Genomic DNA, 27385 nt, shown 5'->3' with positions numbered 1-27385 from the left:
CACAAGTTATAGGTTTTTGGTAAGTACAACCTTGGGTAAACAATAAATCATGACACTGTGTAATAATAATACAATTACAGTACAATTAGAAAAAGATGGAGTAAGCATCTTCTCTCTTAAAAGAACAGGGCAGCACGGCTGAGGTTTGCATCTGAACGATCACAAGACTTCTGCAACAATGTTAACAGATAAACCCAACATGGAGATGTGCATCCATACTGAACAGCATATTAGCACAAACACTTAATTGTCAGCACGGTGGTGGAAGTATGATAATTTTGACTTTTTTTTTTTTTTGCATCCGCGGGACCTGAGTAGCTTGCAGTTACTGAACCAGCCAACTCGTCTGTATACTCTTCAAACATGAGGTCATCTGTCCAACACCTAAAGTTCGGCCTGGGTAACATGTTGTGTTGTAATCTGAGGTTACCGCATTTTAAGACCTTGTAAGGTCTAGAGAGTTGGTTAATTTTTCTTATTCTTATTCCCTAATATGTAAAAACTTCATAACTGAAGGAGGCTATTCTTTCTTTGTTACCATGACTGTATGCACTTCGCATTGATATTTAAGGTGTCTTGACTGATTGTCTACAGGAGTACTGAGTAATATCAAGACCCATGTCAAAACATAAGGCAGTAAACAAACCAATGTTTAAACTGTAATATTTAATATTAGTAAGTAAAAATACTCTTACTGAATTTCAAATAGCAACTCCTTCCACTGCGTGTTAAAAAAGTAAGATAGTTAATGGAGTGTTACTGCCTAACACTGACCTTGATGTGCTGCTGGCCCCTGTAAAAGTTGCTCATCTAATTATGTGTACTGCAACACAGGATGACAAGATGACCTAGTGGTTAGAAACACAGGGCCATCACTAAGTGATCTAACTTACAATCCTTGTAACAGCCATTGTCCTTCAGTATTATGGGGAGACCTATTAAAAGGAGCATTAAAACTAAACTGCCTGGACTGCTGAATAGATGCTATCAGAGATATGTAGGCTGGGGTCGACCTTGATGTATAATTTCAGTAGCTCTGCAAAGGAGCACAGTGACAGTGATGGATAACCCAGGGATAGAGTGAAAGGGAGAAAAGATGATCCGATGGACGGAGAGAGAGGAAGAAAAGCAGCGGTTTCAGGCAGATATGCAAAAAAAAGCAGACATCAAGAAGAGGAATGAGACAAAAGCCACAAAGGGAAAGGCGAAATTAGCTTGAAGCGGAGTAAGTTGAATCAAAGCATCCAATTCTCATCTGTAGCCATTTTTTCAGAGAGCGCTTTGGATAGGGATTACATAGGGAACAGTGCCAGGAAGTCTGAGAGAGGTAGAGAGACACAGAGAGAGAATGGCAAAAGAGAGGGGTGCTGACCTACTTTGAATGGGAATTCTAATACAGCACCAGAATCAGCGAAGCAGAGAAAAAAAAAGAGGAATTGAAAAGGAGAACGAGATGACAGGAGCTTCTTGCTACAAGAGGCTTTTCAACCAAATTTAAATTCGGTAATAATTCTACCAGAGACTCTCCTGTCCTACACTGGCCTCTGTTTAAGAGCAGCTCTTTGAACTCATCCAACTTTTACAGGATTTCTCGGGACTGCTGTTCAAACCAGCACTAACCAGTCCTCCTTCACAGTCTCCCTCTGGCTTTAATGCAAGTAACCCATAGAGAGCACATTCATCTTGTGTCACGGTGTGTTTGAAGCCTTCAGTTTGTTTGGTTCCTCCCATATATCTGATATTGTAAGAACCATAATTCCTAATCCATTTAAAAGGAAATGTCATATATTTTAAAGGTCAGGGGTTTAATAAAAGGTTTGAGAAATGCTGGGAAGGGAAACATACACACAGGGTCAAAAGATCATGGACGCATTGCAGCTACGCATACAGATGCACACTATGCACAATAAAACAAAGGGCAGACAGGACTAATTCCATCACCTTCTTGTGCCACATTGACATATGACATTCAAACAACACAAATAGAGAATTGTCGGTGTGAATCTGCACACACGCATCGTTTCTAATTAGTAGTGCAACAACAGCTTTTAACCCATACTCTCGCCTAGCAAAGTACAAGGCCGTATGAAACTGAAATTATATTCTTCACTTATCAAGTCCATTGACAATACTGTTCTTAAAATGTATCTAAAAAGCATCAGAAATCAACCAGCTCTCATATATAAATGGTCAATACGATGCCTTTACAGTCATTTAAGTGAAGTCTGAGATTATATCTGAAACTGAGTTAAAGTACTCCACTGGATGGAAATTAAAGTGGAGATGAATCATTCTTTTCAAGAAATCAAAAAAGGCATTAAGAACCATGAAGTCCATTTTGATGAGTTCATTATTTCTAATGCCTAATGGACACATAACGTACACTAGATCACTGAGTTATGAAATCCTCATTTTTACTTCCATATTCATGATTAAAGGACAAACAGAATTATATCATTATCACTCCAGTATCCTTGCTAAAAACTAATGTTTCCATCTACTTCACTGGCAATTAAATCTTTCCAGACAATGTTTCATATGTGGCATTATAAGGTGATATGGACTCCAGCTCCCTGCATGTGACTCATGCTTTGTAAATGCCTTGGTTTTACACAATTATATCCTTGAACAGATGATTTATATATTTACATTACTTTAAAAACCAACCTGAGATTATTTTTCAGTGGGTTTTTTTTTAGCAAACCTTTGTTGTCTCCAGCGTGCAGATGGTCATGAAACTCTTGGCAGCAGGTCTCATCTGCTCCCCTGAGTAAGTAGAGGGGATGAGCCTGAGATGGTGAAGAATAGTACAGGGTGTGCTCGCTGTGGATGAGTCACCAAGTGCCTCAAAATGAACAAATACACGGACACAGCACACTGAAGTACAGCCACGTACAGTAACAGATGGGAAGCTAAAATCAAAATATAGATGTTACATCAACGTACATACACAATTTATTCAGTTTGTGGGTCTAAATGTGTTTAATTAGAGATGTAAACATTTCTCTGTGAGGCTAGGCTGATGTGTGATTTAACATTTAATGGCGATTTTAAATGTTCACCATTGAGTTTATACAATTGGTTCTGCTAAAGTTGTAAATTTAAAAAAAATTAATTAAAACAGCCAGAAAGCCCTACAACTTTTAAAACAGCCAGTCGGTTCCAAACGCCCATATGCTGCAAAAACATTTATTAGGTTGAAAATAAGCTCAGCTGCACGCTAGCTCACCCTTTACATCTCCACCAAACAGCCTCTTTGCAACACATACACACACAGGCTCATTTTCATAAGCCCTCGCCCTAAGTGTGTGAAGCTTTTCCACACACATTTGGCACTCTAATGCAATTGTCTCATAGATTGTCTGCCCTGCCTGTAGCAGACTAATGTGGAAACTTCTATGGTGGCGGGGGAAAAAAATCCCCCTCTAGTGAAGATGCTCATCGGTGTGCATGTGGATGGGGTTGTGTGAGAGAGAAAATGAAAGACAGGTGAAAATGAGCATCGACCACTATTCTCGTGAAAGCAGATCTCTCTCTCTGTGCTAAAGATTTCTCAGCCCTATTTCCCCTCCACCATCAGGGATGTAAAGGTCTGAGTGGAGGAGAGGATGATGTCATGCTTACAATCGATGGAGCACTTGATGTGATTTACGCTAAATATATTAGCATCATACACCACAGGAGCCTCTAGGGTAAAACCAAGAGGCAGCAGGGGGGATAACATGACTAAGTCTCCTCCCTAAACCCATCAGCACATGATACATCAGCCAAAGGTCCATATAGCCATGCATGCATATGCTATTATTATGTTGTCACTGTTGATAAATCAGCATAAGCTGATATGACTTGTAAAAAGCAAAACATATAAAGAAAGAGTCACCTCTCACCTAAAGAGAATAAAAGGGTTAACAGCCTTTAGAACTCTTGGGTGTTGACGTGAATGAGATAAAGACATCAGATGCTTCAGAGCAGGCTGGACCCAGGCAGCTATTAGATGCCTGGGCCCAGTGGGAGGATAGGATGCATGTGAGCTCATTGTTTGTCTGTGACTTTTTTTTCTTTTTTCATGTGCTGAAAATAAAACTGAGTGTGAATGGAACAGCAACGAGTAATGCATCATAAGCACATGGCTTTGTCTCAGTAGGAATCTTGGCATTCACTGAAAAAGATTTTCATCATCACTGTGTTGTGTGAATGGTCTGAGCATGTCTTTAGAGCGTGTATGGTTGTATAATCTCTGGCAGACATACACACAAATTGTCAAGTTTCTTGTGTTGTTAGCCACACTAGCCATGGAAGTACGACAGCGGGTTGTGATTTGGTGCATAGGAGCACGAACAGAAAGATTGTCATGGTTTCTGGAAAATAATTCCTTTGATATCATATCCCTATTTTACATATAATTGATGATATATGTTTTTAAATAAACACAAATAGAACTATAAAGAATACACAGGACACATCATGGACAAAAATGATTCTGAGAAGTTGGAGGAAGATATATCATTGACAGAGTAAGCTAATGATAGGACCAATGGGTAGGCCAGATTAGTAACTGCTAGGCCTGTGATGGAAAAAGAGGAATCAACTACCCACTGGATGAGTTCTGAACTTTGTTGGGTCTCAAAGTTGGGTCTGGGACTCTCCACCATTTGACCCTTAGAACTGAAGAAGCTTCTCGGATGAGAGGTGAAACGTCTTCAAGCAACTTAAAGAAGTCCAGATGCTTTTCTTTCCAAGCTCCTTAGACTACGATGACCTGGATGACCGAGAACCTTCACAGGCAACTGTGTTGGGTGCTTTATTACTAAAGCTGGCAACCTATTGAGGTTTCTCATCTGAAATCACGTGTACATTCTCAAGAGTCATCGACCACATTGTACATGATATAGCAACCAGTTGGTAGGAAAAAATATCTGTATTCCTCAACTGGTTGGTCTTGGTTCGTCGAGGCTGTTGCCTGTTTCCAGATGAAATCTGTTCCAAAGTGATTGCTTTGGATGATAGCAGATTACCATTTTTGCCTGGAGTTTCTAATGTTTGTCTGTAAATACTTGTTAACTACTAGCCCAGTAGTATTAACACTTGAAAAAGTGCGACCTAAACCAGAAATAAGAAGGTTTGCCTTCAAAGTAAAGGTTGTACCTCAGCACCACAACCGAAAAAGATGCAAATGTTTACTCCTAAGGTAAATATTCTCATATCCTCACTATAGCTCGGACAGTAGCTGGACAGGGTTTGACAAACTTCCATTTAAACCGAGTACGCACCAATATGCTAGCAAATAAAGCGAACACAAGGTGGTTGGGGAAGATCTGTTTTCCATAGCAACAGATGGTTACCAGGTGGTCATTGACTGGTCTATAGGCCTGCATGACTGAAACTTTATTTTTCCTGCAACTGACATCATAATCCAGCGACCACTCACAACCAGTCGGGAAATACATAATTTCCCCTCACAACTGATGGCTGGCAGGTGATTGAGACTTCTCTAGGTCTGTGTTACTATACCTGTATTCACTTAATACTACACTGTCAACATGATTGCCAAACATCCGAAAAAGAATGTGTATGCAAAAACCTTATTTATACTTGGCTCATCCTTAGCATAGCAAGGCTAGTCATTTACTGGATAAGCTACTAACTTAGCTGGACATTAGCATTCCAAGGCTAGCGATTAGCATGACGAAGCTGGCAACCTACAGGCATGGCTAATTACATTATCTTAAAAAGTAACCGGTGTTCTTCATTAATATTATTATTATTATTATTATTATTATTATTATTATTATTATTATTATTATTATTATTATTATTGTTGTTGTTCTCTTGTCACATTAAAGCCAAATACAAAACAATAAATTTAATGGGAAGTGAACTGGCCCCTGGAGCTTGGCTCTGATAACAGGTATTTCAACAGTGGCATGCTCATTGTGAGCTAATATGTTTGCAGCTTTCAAATGTGGATTGTCACAAAAACATAACATCACGAATAAACTATAAATAAGCATACAAAAATATACACATCATTTATGTTTAAGATTTAATGAGTTGGCGAGAATGAGAATGGAGTCATAGAGTCAAGACAATCAATGTTATGAGGATAAGATTGCATCATAAATGACTGCGCCCAGACAAAATTGGAAGGAAAGGTATCCATTAAGTGAGTGTGTATAATAAATACTTTCTATGTGTGTAGAAATGCATCCATTTCACATAGCTAGCATTGCTTGCACAATGTTTGGAGATGCTTATGCTTTACTTGTGTAACTATGTGGAAGAGGATCAAGTGAAACTATGGTGGATTTTGACAGTAAAGCCTAGATTGGCCAACCACGAGTCAACAATGCCCAGAGATTACAGCGATCAGGAGTCTACTGGCATCCCAATGTCACCCAGCTTGTCTTAGCTATAGGGATAACTGGGGGTCTGGTTCAGGGAATATGGGATTTACACTGATAGCAGGGAGGAGGTGGCCATGACCTCTCATGAACTAACAGCTGAGGACTTGAGTGTGTCTGTTTGTGCGTGAATTAACTTACTGCATTCAAGCCTGTACTTTATGTGCTGCTAGTCCCCATGCACAGAGGTCACTGAGTTTGCTGCTTTGATACCTATAACCTTTCACAGTATTATGCAGAATGTGTCACACTTCATCAGGCCTAATTGCATGTGGGAGAACAGTTTAAAAGCAAAAAAAAAAAAACCACGACCTTTATGGTGAGTAAGTTCCAGTTTCCTTGACCACAAACACGTCCCTATGTTCATGGAATTGCATATGTGCACACACGCCTGATTTATGCATGCAGTTTTGTGTATACAAGTGACCACTATGTTACAGTCCATAAATCAGCTTAGTGAACAGAACACCTTCATGATAACAGTGGTTAGATTATTTACTTTCAGCAGGTAGAAGAGAGCACTTATAGACAAACTTCCCTTCAGGCTTTCTCCAGGCTGTTCTCATCTCTATGTATGCTGCAGGTATCCAATGACAGAGTTGTTAGTAGCCAAATGTTAAGCAAATTATGTTCGATCGGTTCAGTTGATTCTTTTATTACATTTTATCTGGAATAATATACATCTGCTTCATTTCAGTAAGCTATTACTTTAAATTGAACCCTCGCTATTAAGATAAATGATCAGTTAATAAGAATTTATAATACACAACTGGGTAATTATGTCGTGAGAAGACATAAGCTAATCTTGGTGAAATTAATTTCTGCTTTCAAGCATGAAGTTAACAAATTAAATAATTGCACTGCACCTTAACTTTTTAAAATATCCTTACATTTTGAATGGTAAATTGTAAACATGTTGCACGACAGTACTCCGCAAAAATCTTGAGCGACCCTTCATTTCTTTACATTTTGCTTCAGAGCAATCTGATTTTTCCTGTACATTTTTTAAAGCATAATCTTGAGTAATAGTTTTCTAGAAGTTTTTCTTTAGATATTAGCTGCTTGTTCACTTATTTTCAGTGCAGTCCTTGTACCAAACAACTTTAAGAATAATGTTTTTTGTTTTTGTTTTTTTTTGGGGGGGGGGGTGTTTAAGCCACTTAACACTGCCCTATGAATCACTCAAGCATAACAAAGCCACCTAACTAACCAATGTATGACTGTTGCGTCTACATATAACAAACAACTTGGCAAAACCTGCATATGTGTTTAATATTATGCCTTAGCAGCATCAGTGGCAAACATTCAAAGATGTATATACCATCCGCAGTGTTAAACTTGGGCATAAATGTAAGGAACAAGAAGAATAAAATTCTACCAGTAAAAAACAAAATTTGAGTATTTTACCCTTTCTCTAATTTTTTTGTCAATTTTTGCTCATATCGTGTGCATACTTTCACTTCTCAAATCCTCTTGATACCCTAAAAATAAAGCGCATGTTGGCTGAAAATGACCACAAGCAGTCATAACATAGCCAGCTTTAGTTCTCCAATTTAGCAAATCAATCCTTACAAATTAAAGGCTTTTATCATAGATATTTAGCACGATACCAATACAATGCACAAACCAATATATAAATGCTATGCTTACTTTACCATAATCCACATAAGGAAAAACAATGTTTTCAAATATTTAAACATAAAGTGCAATTAGCTCTGAGGGCTAAGAAATTATTATTTTAGAAATCCTCCTGTGCACCATGATTAGAGTTGACTGGTTAAAACACTTCTGTGTAACAACAGCTAATTTTTTAGATGAGTCACTATACCCTGCTCTACCACCAAATTATGGTTTAAGGGATGGTATTAATTCACCATTGTCCACTGCTATAAAGAGATAAGTACAGTTTGTAGTGTATCTTAATCTTGGGTGCTGACCAGAGAGGTCAATAACAGTGTGGTGCAGCCACAGGGCGAGACAGTGAACACTGCCTTTCTTTTCAGACTGTGAGGAGACATCAACAGGACCGATTGTACTGCAGGGATTGGTGACATCATTCATTCTCTCAGCAAGGCAATCTATACACACAGACACATGCAAACCCATCCGAGTGGCTCTAAAAGGAGTTTCTCACAAAGCAAGAGGTCAGAAAGTCCAGTGGGTATGGGCGGGTGGAAAACTCCATTGACCTACATCACAGACATAATCAACAATGGTCATTTGATTAGTCTTCACAACAACATACACACAGGCCTACTATCACTTCCCAGCGAACATACTACACAACCTGCATCTGTCTTGGATTCATAATGGGCGGCTTGTTGTTAGGCATCTCCACCAACCCCCGCAGAACTGTCCTCTGGGGATTCACCACTTCAATGAGCCTCTTATATCTGCAGAGGGAGACAGCCAGTGCCAAACAAGACTGGCACAGAGAGGGAACAGCGTAGGCACGTGGGAAAAGCATGGGCAAACCGTGGCTCATCTCGTGATTCAGAACAATACGTTTTAAATGGGGAAGCTGGCAGACAGGAGACAAAACTGATAGAAGAACAAGACTGAAAGGCTATTTTATGGTCTCCTGTAACGCTCTGCGCATTTTACAACAGGGAGAATAAAAGTTAATAGGGAAAAAAATAAAACACTAAAAAGTTGTTTTTTGTTCTGTTTCTTTTGTGTCCGTGTGTGCGTGTGTGTGTGTGTGTTTTCCAAGGAAGACAGTTTAATGTAATTAATTTAATTAGGACATTTGACTTTTATCCATCCATCCACTGCAGTTCGCTAGAACCTATCCCAGCTGTCTCTTAGGGCGAGAGGCAGGTTACACCCTGGACAGGTCACTAGTCTGTCACAGGGCTAACACACAACCAGTCGCACTTACATTCACTCCCGCATTCACACTTATGGGCAATTTAGTGTTTCCAATTAACCTAACCCCACTAACTGCATGTCTTTGGACTGTGGGAGGAGAGAACCCACGCAAACACGGGGAGAACATGCAAACTCCTCATTTAACTTTTAGACAACCAGAAATTTTGATCAGTAGTACCTGGTGGTGCTTTGTAGTAAAAATAAAAAGCTTAAAAAATAAAGAAAATACACAATATGTCACTAAATGTTGCACTTGAAAGACCAGAAAACAATCAAATAGCAGTCTTATATTATTTATAAGGCACTGTCAGTCTTAACTCAAAACAGCTTTCCTACCTTTGCAAAGCAAAAAATAATATAACCTAGAATAAATATTTACAGAATTGTTGATATTATTATTATTGAAATAGTAAATAAAAATAGTGACAAAGATAAATAGAGTGAAAAAAATCATGGTATTCGTCTAATTTATTTGCACTTGGTTCATTTCAGATGAAAGCGAGAGTCATTTGGCTGCAAACTGCTGTCATTTACAGCCACAGAAGCTTCTCATTGTTCTTCTTCACACACAGGAAACAGTGCCACATCTGTGTGTGAGGAGGAAATAAAATTAAATCTGATGTGATTTAAAAACGTTAGTTATTCAAAACCTTCGAAGATAAATATTGAGTGCTTCACACCAATATACAAGTGAATGTCATCCGCATAGCAGTAAAAATAAATGTCCTTAAAGGTCCTCAAAATGTGCTGAGGAGGGGGCAGATACAACAGAAACAATAAAGGCCACAAAACAGAACCCTGTGGCAACGTGCAGGCAAGAAGAGGACCTGTACTTAGAAGCAGCCACAGAAAAGGATTGCTTAGAAAGAACCACTCCAAAGCAGACTCTGAACACATTCAGATTTGCTAGTGAAGGTTTGTTTGAAATGAGATGTGAGACATCATATGAGTCAGATTTGAAATTTTTATCCCTTTAAATGTGATCATCCACTGTTATAACAGCATACAGATGTCAAAAATAGGCAAAAGCACACAAAAGGTTCACTCTGCAGAATTACTCAGCATCACACATCACAATATGGATGCAGACACCAAAGACACGTTGGACTGTTTATTATTATGCCACCCATACCAGTGTCCCAAAATGTGTCTCTGCTTGTAAATGCAAATCATTAAGTCACGTGAATGGGATTTTTTGCTATCTTTGCATGCTCTCAGCGTTTGACATGGAAGAAAAAACGAAAGGGCAGAGAGTGTGTTAGAAATGCACACAGGTGACTGGAACACCAAGGACTGTATGCAAATCAACAGAGCCAAACTAATGAAAGCTGATGATGTTTGGATTTCACAGCATAGCTTTCTGTTTCTTATCTGTTAGACTGCACTTTGCGTATCATTGCAAGTTCCTCTGATAATCCTTGCCGTCCTGAAGACCGAGTGTGCGATTATGCGTGTATGCTAAAGGTTTCTTAATGGGTGTATTCAAAATGAATTTTATATTTGTGTGTGTGTGGCTGATAAGCGTAAACACGCCTCTCAGCCTGTAGCATTTGCCTACCTTGATTACATCTCTGCCTTCTCAAACCCAATCAGCCTTCATTCTGCCTAGCTGTAGCATGCACACACAAACACTCTATGCACACAGAAAAACACAGATTAAACACTCAAATTGCCCCTGCACAGGCATGTGATGTATAAACGCTTCAAACACAGCAGATCTGAAGCACTCCAAACTTCCCCTTGCACTTGCACTGTCAACAAACAGGCCATTTTGCCCATGTAAATTCAAAACCCTAGAGGAAACTAGATGGATATCTTGGACAATGATGAGTTCAGACTTTCCTAATGAAAGGCTTTATGCGGATGGGTTGTTAGGGGATTTATAATTACAGGACTGTGGAGGAGGGCTCAGGAGCTGTAATGAGCCATGCAGCCTGGTAGGTCCTCTGAGTCAAGAGCGACAATCTTCATGCCTCCTGTGGAGTCTTATTCAGTTATATGTACTTGTGTGAGAGAGGGTGTATAATGTCTGTCGCTGGGTAAAATATGTAGGGCTTGTGAGACTATTCATTTGAATGTTATCAAGTCTGTTTATACTCTCAAACTGCTATTTTGTCTCATTAAAATATAGGCTTTGTTAGTTATTGTTAGAGTTGACGGACTGAATGCGATTTTGACTAAAGATGGGGCCTCAGCTCCAAAAAAGTCCAGATTTGGTAGTGACGGGCTTCTGCCTTCTGTGGAATAATTTCAGATGTCGGATGCTATTTAAGAACATATAAAGGTCACAAAGACTGGCAAACGTTTCTGTAGAACCTGATATGTTGTCATACCTCTGATAGATTTCGTTCACACCATACCAAACATAGCTGCTTATGTTTTTTCTCCCATGTGATAACTTCATTGTTGCCACACAACTGTGACTAAGTTTTTTGTTGCGGCCAAGCATCAGGTGATGAGCCCCAAGTAGCCTGAATGCCACATTGTTAATGCTGCCAAAGAGCTCAGTCGCCTTTGTGGTGGTTCCTGCTAAACTAGGTGTCTCCAGAAACACATTTTGACGTGATGACACACACACAAGGTAAAAATAATGTCAGATATGGTATCCTGGCTCATAATAACATTTGTAAGTATGCTGTTTTAAGCAGGCCACTGGTTCATCTGTTTATTCTGCCAGTGCAGGACCGTAGCTGATCACAACAGATGTGGACGAACACAGGAGCTAATTCACCAGTGGCAAGCTTACAGCAGCTTGTGATTTGGCCTTTTAGCATCTGTTGCAGACTGAATGACCTTTGTGCTGCCACGAGAAATCTGCAGAATGTTATTTGCTACTGTTCGAGTGCCAGAGAAGTAAGTCCATAGCATGAGTTTACAGTATGCAAGGAGGCAGACTTTTGGGGCTTTTTCAAAAATAAAAATAAAGGTTTACTTTGTTTTTGTTTGGACAAAATGACACATTCACTGCCTCTAAAATTCCCTGTTTTGTTTTGACCATTTCCCTTTTTCTTTTTCCCTTTTAGTCTCTCAAACTCCCCTCTTCTTACAGTAAATGTTTGCACACCACAAACCGTAGCTGGAACGCTGACATAAAAATCCCCACACTTCCCTAAAAGAGGAAACTACAGCAGCTTTCATGCCACAAGACAGAAAAAGCAACTTTTGTTCTTGGAAAAAATAGCCAAAATGTAATTTAAGGAGAAAAATGCTTAAGATTACAATTTTTTAAAATGAGAAACGTAAAGAAGTGCATACATTGATAAGTATGCAGCCATACTCCCAGACTTTAGATAGTGGCACTTCAAAAGCCTGTTACAGTGAAAGGACACAAGGGTTCATGGTCACATGCACAGGGGCAGTCGTTTCGTAAATAGGTCCCTTAGATGGGACTATCCTACATCCCTCTATTATTAAAATCTGACCACTAATTAGACAATGCCTGGGAGAGGTGGGGTTAATATTCAGGCAGTGGCACAAAAGAGAGGAGGATTATAAGGGCAAAATGACAAAGAGCTTTAAAGAATATGAAAAAGTTTGTGTCTTCAGGGAATCTTAAAAAAAGTTCAAAGTTATCCCTATCCTTTTTGTCTCATGACCTTTAGAAAGAAGAAACATCTACTCACAGCCAATCCTTACAGAGATGGTAAATGGTCTCCACTGTACAGCACCTTTTAACCTTAGCAGTGGATGGATGAAGAACACCCAGATATGCACCACTGTGTAGTGAACGGTTATTACTGATGACAGACATGCTTCTTTGAATCTCTCCAAATGTGAAGGCTACTAATTAGACAGCACATACATATTATGTAATAGTAAATGAATAGCCTTCTATCTTAATCTTGACTTCGTGTCCTGTTTGTTATGTAGCTACAGTGTGAGTTTTAGACAGTTTTCTTTTGTTTGGTTGAAGGAGTGTTTACACTAATGTTTTACGTTCATGGTTCCTTGGTACAAGGTGTGGCTTCTAAATAATGGCTTAGATAAGCCCAGTCTTGTTATTGATAGCCACTCCTGTATTTCCAAATTAGTCCTGCAGGTCTGTGTATGGTCCACAAGCAAATGCAGTTTTAGGTCACTGAAGACAGATGCCCTTTCAGGGTGAAGCCATTCAAAAGCTCAGTCGAGAAAGTAGGTGGCTGGGAAAGGTGCCAGTGATTCTGATTTGCCTCCATGGTTTAGGCTTAAAGTTATAATGCTGCCCGTTGGCTTGGCATGCTCTTGACTGCATGTTCCTGAGTTGTGATTTTGAGTTTTAATATGTGACTGAGAAAATGTCTAAGAGGAAAAATACTTGTGCACTGTGGACTAGCTGAGACTCATACACAGCAAATTCTGGTCTTTGGAATAAACTCTCTGGGAGTTCAGATTAACTACATTTGAGTGTACATGCATGACCATCGAATGAACTCTAGTGCAGAGTTAGAGTAACTCTTTTCCGGGAGTTGATTTTTCAACTCTTTATAGGAGTTAAAACTAAACTCTCATGGAGTAACATTTCTACTACCATATAGAGTAAAATTTAACTCATAACTAGAGTTAAGTTTGATATTAACTCTTTTATAGTGTTACTCATCAAATGAAAAAAGTTTTAGGTTTTAGGTGCAAATTACTACAAAAACACAATAGTGATTATTATGAATGTATGAATTTTATTTATCAAAAATAACATATTCAAATATGAATGCTGCATGGATTAACATACATTCTGTGTAACAGTACTGTAATAGCATAACATCCACCATTATTGGCAGCTAAACAGTTGAGGTCAGATAGGCCTAACATTGGGCGAAAAGAAAAAAAAACAGAATTAAAGGAAAAAAATGACTACAGAATAAGCACTTCTTGTAATGCAGCGTTAACGTGAGGAAGACTCTGTAAAGTCTCCATCAAGCCAACAAATTAAGTAATGCAACTCTCTCACAGAACATAAAATTGTAAATCACACCCATATGACATTTGGGCATCAAAACATTTGAAATGTCTTACTTTCTCCCTTTCTAGGACCAGTATCTTCTTAGAAATGGTTTCATTTACCTGAAAAGCAGGACACTGATCATGGAAACACGTTTCATGGTTAACATACATAACAAAAACAGCTATATATTTGTAGAGAGAGAGAGAGCAAGTCTTATTACACACTACAGTTGCAGAGCAAACTACATGAAATACTATATTAAATTATTTTTCTCTAATCTGTTTTATCTTCGTGTTTAAGCTTTTTCAAGTAATGACAACTAAAGAGTCAAGTATAAGTCAGTTAAGTACTGTATCTACATTTCTTTCATGTATGCTGTCCAATAGAGGCTGAACCATTTGAAGTCCGGCATCACTTGTGTCACTGCTCTGACTGCTGGTGGTTGAGACAGACAATGTATCTCTTAGACTTGGAGAGGAGGGCTCTTCCACATGTTGCTTCAGGACAGTCAAATCTGAGGGTGACAAATAAAAATATTAGAATATAAGGCATATACAATCAAAAACACAACACAACAAAGATATCATTTATGCACACAGGGCCAGTAAATTGCACGCTTTGATTAAATTATACTTTCTCCCAGGAGAACAGATGGTTATTTTGTATTTTATTATGGTAATATACAATTTACATACCACAAGGTGTGAGTGTCACATAGTGTGTTAGGTCTGAGCAGTCACGCAGCTTCTTGGATGATTGTGTTTCCAGGATGTCTGAAATGCATGTGATAAATCCAACTTACTGTTGAGCCATTAAAACAGCATTTTGTGATTGTTACCACAGGATATTAGACAAATTAAAAATGTTTATTTAAGAGTAACTGTACAAATCAAATCCTTCAAAATCTATCAGAACATATATTTACTTACCTTCACCTGTATAGATGACAGAACACACCTCTTTGACTGCTGCAAGTTCAGGAAAGACATCCTCATCCACCTCTATACCCTGCTCATCTGTGACTTTCAGTGCTGCATTTTCTGGTATGAGAAACTTCTGCTGCACTGAAGTAAAATCATCACTCAGTTACTAACAACATTATCATTTCCTCTTTAATGACTTAGTACAAACCATAACTTACCTGCTCTCACAAAATCTGTGAAGCTGACTTCTTCCAATTTTGCATATTTCTTTGTCTCTCTGTGTTTTACTTCTATCAACATCTTGGCCACCTACGGAAAAAAATACCTTTACTACTATGAAACACAACACAAGAAGAAGAGGTTGTTTATGGTAACTTTATGTAAACTGTGTATAACTTAATCAATAAACACTTTCTTACATTGAGTTAGCCTGTCCACACTAAATATTGCTTAAAATCTATTTAGCTAGGCTAGGTTTAGCAGACAATGTGACCGCATGTTTGCTGTGTCCTTGTCTTTACAGTTCTGGAGACAGGGTTGTGTGCACATCTCAGTGTGCAGCAGGACTAACTAACTGATGTTAATGGTACCTCAACATCTCATCAGTGCAGGCTGCACTTCTCTTTGGTTAAATATGGCCATTACCATGAGTCTAAACAGAATATTACTGTAGTTAGCTAACGTTAAATTAAACGTTAGTGTTAAAATTAAGAAATAGAAATAAACGTTTTCATTGACAACGTGAAATGTGTATCTTAAAATACAGTAAGATAAGTTAGTTAGCTAACTTTTGACTAGCATTAGCCTAGCTGCTATCTCCAAATCAGCATAACATACAGAAAACACATGTAGTGCTAGTTAGTTAACTTTATATTTTACTTATGCATCCATGTAACTGAATATATATATATATAAATAACATGACTACACTCACAGAAAATTCCAAAGTAAATAAAGTATTTTTACCTCCTACATGTCGGAGTCCAAGAAAGAAACACAGATAGGCGCGGTAACGGTCGACAGACAAACAACACCAGCAATGTGTTGAATTAGACTCCTTAGCACCCAGTGAATGAACACCTAAATATTACACCGCTTTAGAGTACTCCCCAACACTGACTGTAGTATAAGGTGAAAAATAAACTCCCGGAATGTAACTCTTGTGCACTTTTATGCCTAACTCCAGAATTTTTAACTCCAGAGATTTGCTGTGTATAGAAAGGTAGACCATGTACTGTTCTTATTTGTTAGTATTGCTTTCTTGACAAATGTATCTCCAATTCATCCCTTCTCTGTCAGCTGTTTTCTTCATCCCCGTGTCTAATGTGCTCAGTTGTATTGAAGCTTGTTTTTGCCATGGAAAAATGCCATTCGTTCACCTGTCATTTCAAAATTTTGACAAAATAACTTAAAATTGTCAGTTATTTTCAACATTTTCAGTTATTTTCTCACATGTTAGAGAAAATAAGGTGAATTTTTGAGAAAATAAACCCCAAATGTTGACTTCTCACTTTCCATACCCTTCTTTCTCTGTAAACAACCCTCCCAGATTGATGATCATTTACTCATCACTGCAGCAATATTTCAGCCCAGCTCTTAATGCACTCTTTCACCGTGTCTTCTTTGTTTTACTCAGCCGTTTTGCTCCCTTGTGTGTCTCACTTAGTTCATAAGGTACAGCCATATATTGGATTAGTGCAGCACAGACACAGATACCTGCTAATTAGTGATAATTAGCAGGTATAGAATTAAATACACCAAAAACTGGCGCACAGCCAGTCAGCCGAGTGGGTCGGATTAGCAGTGACCTGATCCGTACCTATCTGCCAAAGCAGCCATTTGGATTCAGCTTTGGAGGTGGTCACTTGCATTAATCCACTACAACTTTGCCCGCTTACCTACCTGCAACCCTCTCCCCCTGCTTTCAGTCCACTCACCAACTCATCAGCTTGCCTGAAGCTCATCATGCAAGCTTCCTTCCTGCCACTCTGCCAGCGATAAACTCTTTTATTACCCCTCAATCAATTGTCTGTGTTTTGCATTTTGGTTCATTTTGTCGATTACATCATGCGTAACTACTTTTTCAACCTGTATGCCATGAAGTGGTTTGGAAAAGGAAACAGAACACTTACGATGCCCCTTTTCCATGCCATAATCGTAATAATAATGCCATTATTTCTCATTTGAACCAGGAAATGAAAATGGTTGAACTTCCACGCAAAATCCTTTTCCACAAAGCTAAAATCTGACATGCAAATGTGGAAATGGAAGCCAGCAGGGCACCATAACCTGATCTGAGACATTAAGATCACCGCTTACGCCACACGTGTCGAAAATTACATTTGAATCAATCTGTCGCCCAGATTAGCAATCAGCTCCGTGACCGAACCTCCTTCCGAGCTCAATAATAATCTGATTTCATATATTTCCTCACCTTGCTGCAAGGGCAGTCTCTGTAAGAACCAGAGAGGTTTTTACATACATTAGAATACAGAATGCCTCATGGCTTAACGTCTTTGGTTATGAGAGCAGTGGAAATGTGATCCCAGCAAAACAGCATGTCAGTCAAATGCATTGTCTGCAATCGGGTGCACTGTCTTTCTTTGCCACATAATACAGTATGGATTATATTTGCATTTGTCCCCTAGAGATACTATTCCATGCCAGAGAAAAAGGAACAATCCAGGAGGCTTTTTCAGGGGATGGCAGGTATTATATAGAAAATGCGTCACGTTTCTTTTAAATGAATAGACAGCTGATCTGAAAAAAGACTATGTATAGGTATTAACTGTGTACATATGTCTGTATACTCATATGCAAACACTTGCAGCCATTTAGTCAGATCAGGTTCAGCAAAGATAAAAGTGAAAAAATTCCTTTAAAAAACAAGTTTCTTTTTTTCTGGTTTCATTGGGATTCAGTATTCCGAGCAACGTTGACTGATCATTTATAGAAACAATTTTTTTGAATGACTTTTTTCCCAGACAAAGCAGTGGTTATGTTTTACTGTATGTGCTGTAAGCACATTGGTCTCCATGTATTGTTTGGAGCTACCGCTTGCTGCAAAAAGAAGTTCATGAATAGTCTGCTTTCTCATCCGTGCCAAGGAAAACATCCAGGCCGCATTTACTATTGCTTCATAAAACCCAGTGCCACACTCGCATTTAAAATTTACAGCCATTAACTAGATGCAGAAAGCCTAACAATGCCTTCTTTCTTTGTTACAATGGAAAACAAGAAAATAAACTGCAAAAGCGAATGAAACCATGGAAAATACCATGCTGAACTTATAGCTGTGATATTTAAGCAAAGGTCTTGGCATTTTGAGTCATTGCACGGCTATGATAAATATTATATTCAGGACTATATGGCGTTTTTTTTATATGTTGCTGGCAAAAATGGAAAATAGATGCAATAATTTATTAAAACATGGGCAAACATACATGGAAATCAAGTACAAAACACCAAAGCAATTAGTCTTCAGGAATTATTCTCCAGGATTCTTAAAGGAGAATGACTTCTCGGCAGCCACCCTTCTACTGCAACCATTTCTAATGAGGCTTCAGCGAACAGTAGATGGATCGACAGAATGGCTCAGGCTCTGTGCCAGATGTGGATTGTGTTTTTTAAGATCATAACTTTCAGATACTATTATCTGCTGTAGAATATTTTTTAAGCCTCCCACTTCATCTTTTGTGTTCAACGTGTCCAGTTTCCTCATTTTTTAAAAACACACTGCGCAGCATCCTGACATATGCCAGGCTTTTAGCTAATAGCTCTTTGGGATCACCTTGGTGGTGCAAAACTCTTTATGCCTGTAAAGTGGCATTATCTTTGGCCTTTTTCATCTATTAAACTAAAGAAATGGGAACAAATAAGGGGCTGCTACTAACAAAGTGCCTAAAAATCTGATTTAAAAGGGCTTTTCTGTTACAGTGGTTCATCCTTGAGTTTAATGTCTTTTTTATGCTTGAATTATTTAGAGGTCACTGTTAAGTGGCTTCATAAATAAACAAAAGTGTGAAAAAGCATCCAATGTCCAAAGAAAAAACTTTTGAAGACCTCCAGAAAGCCAGAAGAGCTCACGAACACTTAAAGAAAATATAAGAAACTCTGTCATCTTAGAAGCAAAATATAAAAATATGAGGGATGGCTCAAGAATTTTGCACAGTACTAAGACCCCTTTAGCAGCAAATATGAAAGAGAACAGTAGAACATCAACTGGAACAACTGATCAGCTGGAACAACTGGAAAAAAAAAGGACTGTGACTCAGTGAATGGTAAGCTATTGATCTCCTGTTTATTGATCAGGCCTTTTCAGCCTGAGCCTTCTGAGAGTCTTCAGTTTCTTATAGCACATTGAAGCATGGTATATTATTTCCAGTGAGTTTAAAGGACATTAATAAAATTTAATTTTACTAAACGTTAATAAAAAGTTTTGTACTTTTTAGGATTCTTTTATAATTAAATGAAAGGTTTCAAATCTGAGTTTTGCACCTTTCCTCTGCTGTGAACATCTGACAGCACAGAGAGCTGCGGGGGAGGGGGTTTGGGTGAGGTTGTAATTAACAACGCTGAGATTCACTCCATTGAAGGCTGAGAATTAAGAAAAACGGATGCTAGGGAAAAGGGAAGAAGAAGCAGATGTCACCCATACCTTATTAGCATTGCTTTCATTGAGTCCCAGAGTGATGTTAACAGAGCCGACGGAGAAGTTTTAAAACATTAAAAAAAAGAATCAACAAAAACCAAACACTGCAATTATTATTTCAAGCTGAACACAGACTGGCTTTATACAATTATTCTTCCTTTACTGATTCACTTGGTTCTTGGTATGGCTTAAACTTTATGTAATAAAGTTCATGTAAAGCGTGACATTAATACGTTGAAAACATTGCAGTTTTTGTATTCTCTCTTGTGAGTGAGTATGTGCACTTACATTTACCTGCCTGTGTCTTCCAGGCTCAAATGAATGAGTGAGAATTGGGCACCTGGAGTTTTTGAGGGTTTTTTTTTTTACCCAACATTTCACACTAGACAAACATCCACTTTCCACTAGGTCAGACAATTTCCCTAAGTAAATTAGAGACACTGTTTGTTCTACCAGCATAATCACTTGGAAACAGCCACACCTGTTATACAATATATGAAATGGAAGGGGCATGTGGGGGGTAAATGTAATTTGCAGAGCCTGACGCTCGACAAAAATACCAAGCAACATGGAAGAAGTGGGATGATAAGTAATCAGTAGCAGGATTAGAAAGAAGCATTACAAGAAGTAATTGAGTCACACATTTCTCACAGTTGTGATAGCAGTGGGGGTTTCAAAAAATGCAAGCACTGACTGAGAGAGGCTGCCTCTCAGTTCCCGATGATCCTAAAGATGCTGATAGTACAAACGTATCTCTTTGAAGATGCACCGGGCCTTTTGTGGTCATCCACAGTGCAGACCACGAGGTGGACAAAATTAGAAAGCACACTTAGCGAGGGCAAAGGTAGTGGTCACTGAAGTGAGTGCTACAGCTGTCCAACTAGTAGAAATTTTCCATGCATGGATCACCTGTTTAAAGTAGCTTTGCTCTTTGCATGGTGATCAGAAGTACAGCCATCCTTTACTTACGTAGAAGTAAAGATACTTGAGTTAAAAAGTATTCTGTTAAAAGCTGACTTACTTTACTCTTCTTTAATCAGGTAAAAATGAAAAAAGTACAGGCTCTAAAATCTAAGAATTCTACCTACAAAATGTAACCCAATATTTCTCAAGCTATTGTGGCTGATTTCCATCCCCTACACCAACAGTATACTCTTGATACTACCTTTAGTATTAGCATAAAGGTGGAATTCATTGACTAAATATAAGCATCATCAGCTGAAATTCAAATTCATAACTTGAAAAAATGAACTTGTTATCATATACAGAGCCAATATCTGATTCAAAAATAATGACATTACATGCAGAATACATGCCCCAACATGTATTCTGTAACGTATTCCGTTACGTTACTCAATGAGAGTAACGTATTCTCAATACTTTGGATTACTTAATATATTATCATGCTTTTTACAACTACGTGAATGTACTATTGCTGTGTGATTTATTACTATTACTGAAGGTCCACGGCTCCGAACCGTAGTAAAGGGACCTCTGACTAATATGGTGGGGTCCGTGTCGGCTTGTAGCCGAAAACTAGCTTTACTTTGTTGTGTGGGTCAACTTTTCTTGCAAGAGACAGAGAGAGGCGTTGAAAGGCTGCTCCAACGGAACTTATTGTTTTCGGAGGAAAACACGAACACAGTGTACAGTCGAGTCTTAATAGCTTACTTACAACTGGGCTCGTCAGGCGCTCTTCTTGGCTGCAGTGGTTATTATTATATTTACATGCTTCCAGCTCCCGTTTCTGCTCGATGACAGATCGTACTTTTCCACTATCCTTTTTCTCCCTCCTCTTGCTCACAGACACATAACGGGTATGCCAGTCCATTCTCCCTGCAACACGGACTACACTGCCCATGAGGCTACATTCTTTAGAGCTATGCCTGTAGCATTCTGCCTGTTAGCTTAGCACAACAACAACACCACAATATGAAACAGGAAAGTACCGCTGTGTAATCCATTTATTTCAACAAAGTAACTGTATTCTAAATACAACCTTTTTAAACGGTAACTGTAACGGAATACAGTTACTCATATTTTGTATTTTAAATACGTAACGGTGGTACATGTATTCCGTTACTCCCCAACACTGATTACATGCAAGCTTTAAATATTCAGTTTATCAAATGTCACTGAGCAGTTCTTACCTTTAAATCTTTACTGAACACATCACACATACAGGTGCTGATTTTTACAAAAGTAAGGGCAAAGAAGGTGATATTAGTTTATAGGTAGAAAGAGTCTTAAGTGTAAAAAATCAAGTATTCATCCTAGTCTGTTTGCACAATGCTAATTTGCAAAAGCAAAGTCATTTTGCAGAAAACGTAATGCCCATTAAATTATGATGTCTATCAACATAATGAGGAATTTTTTAAAATTACCATCTTTGACTTTGCAGTGTTGTAAAAAGCTGATATTTCAAGTATCTGCAAATTGATCACTGACTTAACTGTGAGCTACAGTACTGATTTACCCTTGCAGTCAGTGTTTTCTTTGTCGCTGCTTTTGAAGTATTTGTTATTTTTCTAATTAAAAAATTCTTTCAGCTTTATGCGATTTTCCGATGCTTAATTTTAGTCGCACTCCTGAAGGTTCAGGAGTGTTATGCAAGTAGCAGCTGTGATCAACTAGAGGAAATGAGGAATGAGCTAAAGAGAAATCCGATTTTCTCCAGGTTTTCTCCCTTGGGGTCTACATCAGTAAGCGACCCGGATAAAAGTGACATCACTTGCGACAGTCTATCGCATTTTATGCGGGCCCCTCTGGATCCACAGAGCGCAGTACACCACTTCACATATTTAGCTGTGCAGTACTGCAATAATATGTAAATCTGGATGAAACTTTAAAATGACTGAAGTGATCAGGGTCCAAAGTCCTAATTGCTCTACAAGCCTTCCTCTGTGAACTTTTATGTAATAAAAATGTCCTGACAATAACTTTTTCTTTTGTTTCATTATCGTTATTTATTGTTGTTGTTGTTCTCTTGGGTGCTGTGAATTCTGCTGTTGGGCTCAGCCTCCTGCTGTGGAGGGTGAGCTTGGGCTCTTTATTTGGCCTGTAGCGATGCAGTTCTGGCTTGCTGACACCTGATAAACTTGAATCCCAAAGAGCTGAAGGTGTGGACATGATACAGAGCTACTCCCATGGAAATGCAAAACTGTGCACTACTTTTCCATGTGTGGTCCCACACCACTTGTACAGCTTGTAAAGGAAAGAAAAGACCTATGCGGGCAGACACCTGACATTGGAACCTATGCAAAACCGTAACCAAATTCCCAAATTTATTAGACCAAGAGCTGGTAAGTTTCCCTTCAGTTTAAACTATTTTTAAGACAGTGGAGCTTTCCCCTCTGTCTAGGGCCTGTTTTAAAAAAAAGCACAGGTCAATTTTCCATATGAAAAAAGGACATGATTATATCTGTTTTTCATTAATTCTGAACACTAAAAAAACATAATATACAAATGTTAAACATCAGGATTAAATGTGTAGTTCAAAACTATCCTAAAATTATTTACTAAAGGAAAGAAGAGTGGAACACTATGTGCCTCTACATCTTCCCAGCCCATCCCGGGATACCAGCCAACTATACTCCCCTTTTTAAACCTGTAGGCAACTTTCATTCCAGTATGCAGCAGAATGCTCTACGGATTGTGCAAATAAACAACAAAGATGTGCTTTGCTTTCCTTACAGGAAGGAAGCTACAAAGCTGAATATAGAACGAAAGGGGAAGTATTCCTATAGTAAACGAAAGAAGCAAAAACACTTACTGAGCTTTTATATTTGTGCACTTTTTACATGATCTACTTTTATTCTTGATAATAATTAGAGATCGTAATGTCTGAACAGTTTTGAGATGCTCTACCAGGATCTCTCACTGTCAACAAAGAATGCACTTTCTTTACTCTCTGCAGCCTGATTTTAGTTAAATTTTACAGTCTCTCATCTATTTAAAAAAAATGTGGATATATTTTGAGAGGAAAAAGATTAGCAAGATTGCACGTGTTGTACATTAGCAAGATCTGCCATATGTGGAAACCCACATAGTGATTGCCTTAATTTATAAAGTAGCCTCAAAGAGGAGGGGCTGAAAGATATGAGGAAGAAAAAGGAGCTGCATGGCAAAGACACTGTAACAGTCCATTGATGCTTTATGCAACATATGTGTATATGCCCTGTGTGTAACCATGTGACATTCTTGAATGCAAGAGTGTGAGTGTGTTTCATTCTTCCCTGTGTCATCCAGCTGTCCCCGGTGAACTATGCACGCCATTAAAGGGTAGCAAGCCCTCGACCATTAGTGTAACAGGATCAGGCCAGTGAAAGCCTTCTGCACACATGCATATACTGTACGTGCTGCAGACGCTCACTCAGTATCATGAGGGTACACGCACACTCTAAGACTTACTAGAAACCATAACCATTAACACAGCTCCCATTCAAAGCACTTCACCAGTTAGTTATTGAGAGTATATGAGTTCCTGACTGTTTGTGTGAGGAAGAAGGGGATCAAAGTGATGAAAGCAGCAGTCATGCACCCCTGCAGCCCCCTTTTCTTGGCTGGAAGTGAAACAGAGACAAGAAGGAGAGCAGAGCAGCAGCAATCCTGTTTACCCCTGAATGTCACCCACACGGCTCTGCATTTTGTTTCCCAGAGGAAAAAGGAAAATGGAAGTCTCCTTGTTTTGTTTTGCTTTTTTTCCAGCCGTTTTCTTACCCAAGAGGCAGTGCTCACAGCCAGCCACATCTCTTCCAGTAAGCTATAATTATCACTAAACTGACGCAGATTACTGGAGGAGGGAGCGTGTGGGAGAAACAGCGGTGAAGGTTTCGAACAATGCCAGAGAAAATGATAGCCTTGATACGGAGGTCACATAGTAATGGCAAATAGAGCCTAAATGAGTTGATTCTATGGCTCACAAAACATTCCCTGTATTAAGCCAATAGAGACAGAGGGGGTTTTCTCCTTGGCCGCTATTAGCATTTTACACTAGATGTGCAGCAAGTAATTACATTTGCCATTGAAAAAACACTTCAATACTTTGAAGAGACAGAGCAGGGAAAATGAGAACCACCGTTATCTGTCTCTGTTGTGCTCAAGTAATGAAACTGCTGTTGATTGAATTAAGAATATGAGGAATGATTTCTTGTGGTAGGCTTTAAGGCACGAGCTGGCGTGAGCAAATGGGCTGTGGGCCATATTTGGACAACTTTGGGCCAAATGGTGTTGTATTTCCACATGGCTCGTGTAACATGGGAGGCTATTTGCTGTTAGGGCCAGAGATCAGCGCTGTTGTGAAAAAAGACCTGAGATGGACTGTTTTGGATCTGACACGAAGCAGATGTGGTTCTGCGGTGGTGGATATCATGCAAACAATGGAACCTAAACACAGACTTATAGATAAGCTTGAACGCAAACATCTCTGGCTAAAGCAAAACCTCAAAACATGTGGAACCAGACTTTACAACGCCCCCTCGTCTGTCCAATCACCATTAGAGCGTGTTTTTTCTAAATTACCTAATCAGTCCTGTTAAACGTTCTTCTTCTTCCACACCCTCTGCTACACAGATGTATATCAGAACAACAAGAAGGGGCCACTCCCCTGCTCTCTATCACCAGGTATCTCTAGATTTTCATTGGCCTGCTTGGCAGAGAGATTGCAACACCTCCTGAAGGTTCAGTGACCTCCACTCCTTGTGTCACTATGAAAAGCAAACAAATGACTCAGAGGACAGTCAGCTACAGTGACTAACATTGCAGGTTTTCTAAAAGATCTTTCTGAGTGAAACTTCCGCTTCAGCAAATGTACATAAACATCCTTCTATCGTGCTCTATATTCGGCACTCGTTGCTTAACTTGCTGCAAGTGCAGTGCATGTGAGTCCAGTTTGCATACAAGGAGACTCTAGCAAGCATCAACCTATTTAATGAAAACAACTTGAAAATAGTTGGGCCTTGGGGCTGAAAACAGCCTGTGGTTATTTTTAACAAGACTCACCTGGGAAATGTAAAGTGACACAACCCTAACAGGATCTACATTATGTGTGTACATTTGCATACCATGAGGTGAAAGTGGAGGTTAAGCCTACACACCTGCATCCTTTTTATGGAAGCAAAAACACACAGCAGACAGTCCTGCATTTGTACAGCAGTGTAAACTGTGACGAGCTGTCACCTACAGCGTATACAGTTGGCTCGGCAGGACCTTGGCAGCACAAATGGAATAGCAACATAGCTGCCATTAGTGGACTCTGGCTCTGTTTGTGTTGAGGCCTTTCCAGTCAAAACAGTTGCTGTATGGAACCCATTTGGCTTTCATGTTAAAAGATTGTTTCTCACAGCATAAAACCATCATGGAAGTAACAGCACACTGAATATATACTGTACACAGGAGATGCAACAAGCTTTTGTAAAGGATATCTTTGAACATTTGAGAATATTTAGAGAGCAAAAAGAGTGTAAATGTTTCCCTTATGGTGTTGTATTGAATTCTGGGTATGGTCATTTGATCTCATGCCTTGTATTTGATCTTCTACCTCAGCCCAGAGGAGACAGCAATACAACTTCTGTCAATTCAAGAAAGACAGACAGTGATACAATAAGTGGAACTCTTGCTAAAGAATTCATATCAGCCAGACTCTGGCTTCTTTGATACAACATTTCTATTGGTGCTTATGCTTTGTGAATTATGCATTGTTTAAAAAGTCAAACTGACATAATTTTTGTGGTTATTAATCCTTCCATGAGCTACAATATAAAAGAGCTCCATCTCAACAGCACTGCAGTATAGCAGCATAGTGAGATCTCACAATTTTGCATGACCTTGTCTTACTGCGGCCAGAGGAATTTTCAACACATATGATAGAAAACCACTTTACTGTACAGTAGAAAATGGGTTCAGATTCACTATAAAACTATTATTATTCATGTTTGAAAGACCACATTGTAAATATGATGACTTTTTCTGTGATAATTCCAGCTTGCCAATGTGAGCTGGTACATGATCCTAAACAACACCAAATAACTTACACCAAAAGATTTAATATTTAATCTGGAGAAAAGTACCAGTCTCCACACACAGACTACACTATATTGTTTTTCTGATAAGATGGCAGATAGGATGATTACAGAGTCGTAAATTCTTGCCATGCTGGACCCGCAACTGATTCCACAGTAATCAAACATTGTTCGTGGCAGGTTCAATGTGGTGCTGGTACACACTGCCCACTAAAAGAATGTAAATAAGTTGTCTATAGGATTGTTTAAGAACTCTGTGGACCTGTGTGGTTGCTGATATAATCAACTGAATGCATTTTCTTTTTTTGCTTACATAGCCAAAAATAGAATCTACATTTAATTGTAAGGAGCATTACAATTAAATATAGCTTACATTTCTCTCCCTCCCTCCTTCCACCTTCCCTTTCATCCTTGGACTCTCCAGTTGGATTAGTAAAGCCCCCTTCCTTCCAAACTAAACATTGTGATGAAAAAAATAAAAATCAAAGAGTGGGTGTGCAGTCTGTATCCACCATGACACATGACTTACACTGAAACCACAAGGCTGTGCCCACCCCCGCCATAGCGACTCACCCTTGTCTGGGGCCTCCCTTGCACACATT

The 27385-nt window shown here is 38.9% G+C and overlaps 1 protein-coding gene across 1 annotated transcript; it reads right to left on the bottom strand.

The window, feature by feature from the left end:
- Positions 1-13904: 13904 nt before the first annotated feature.
- LOC146369286 (uncharacterized) lies at positions 13905-27171 on the bottom strand. Its single transcript, XM_084909364.1, has 4 exons — positions 15332-27171; positions 15120-15254; positions 14886-14963; positions 13905-14704 (listed from the first exon to the last, which is right to left on the bottom strand). The coding sequence occupies exons 1-4, from the start codon at positions 15411-15413 to the stop codon at positions 14529-14531; spliced, it is 471 nt and encodes a 156-aa protein (XP_084765490.1). The 5' UTR covers positions 15414-27171; the 3' UTR covers positions 13905-14528.
- Between the last annotated feature and the right edge of the window lie 214 nt (positions 27172-27385).

This window comes from Perissodus microlepis, chromosome 17, assembly GCF_051167445.1.
Source record: "Perissodus microlepis isolate ML-2025 ecotype Zambia chromosome 17, ASM5116744v1, whole genome shotgun sequence".
Lineage (NCBI taxonomy): Eukaryota > Metazoa > Chordata > Actinopteri > Cichliformes > Cichlidae > Perissodus > Perissodus microlepis.
Note: the sequence above shows the minus strand (reverse complement) of the source record. Positions and strands in the feature narration are given on the sequence as shown.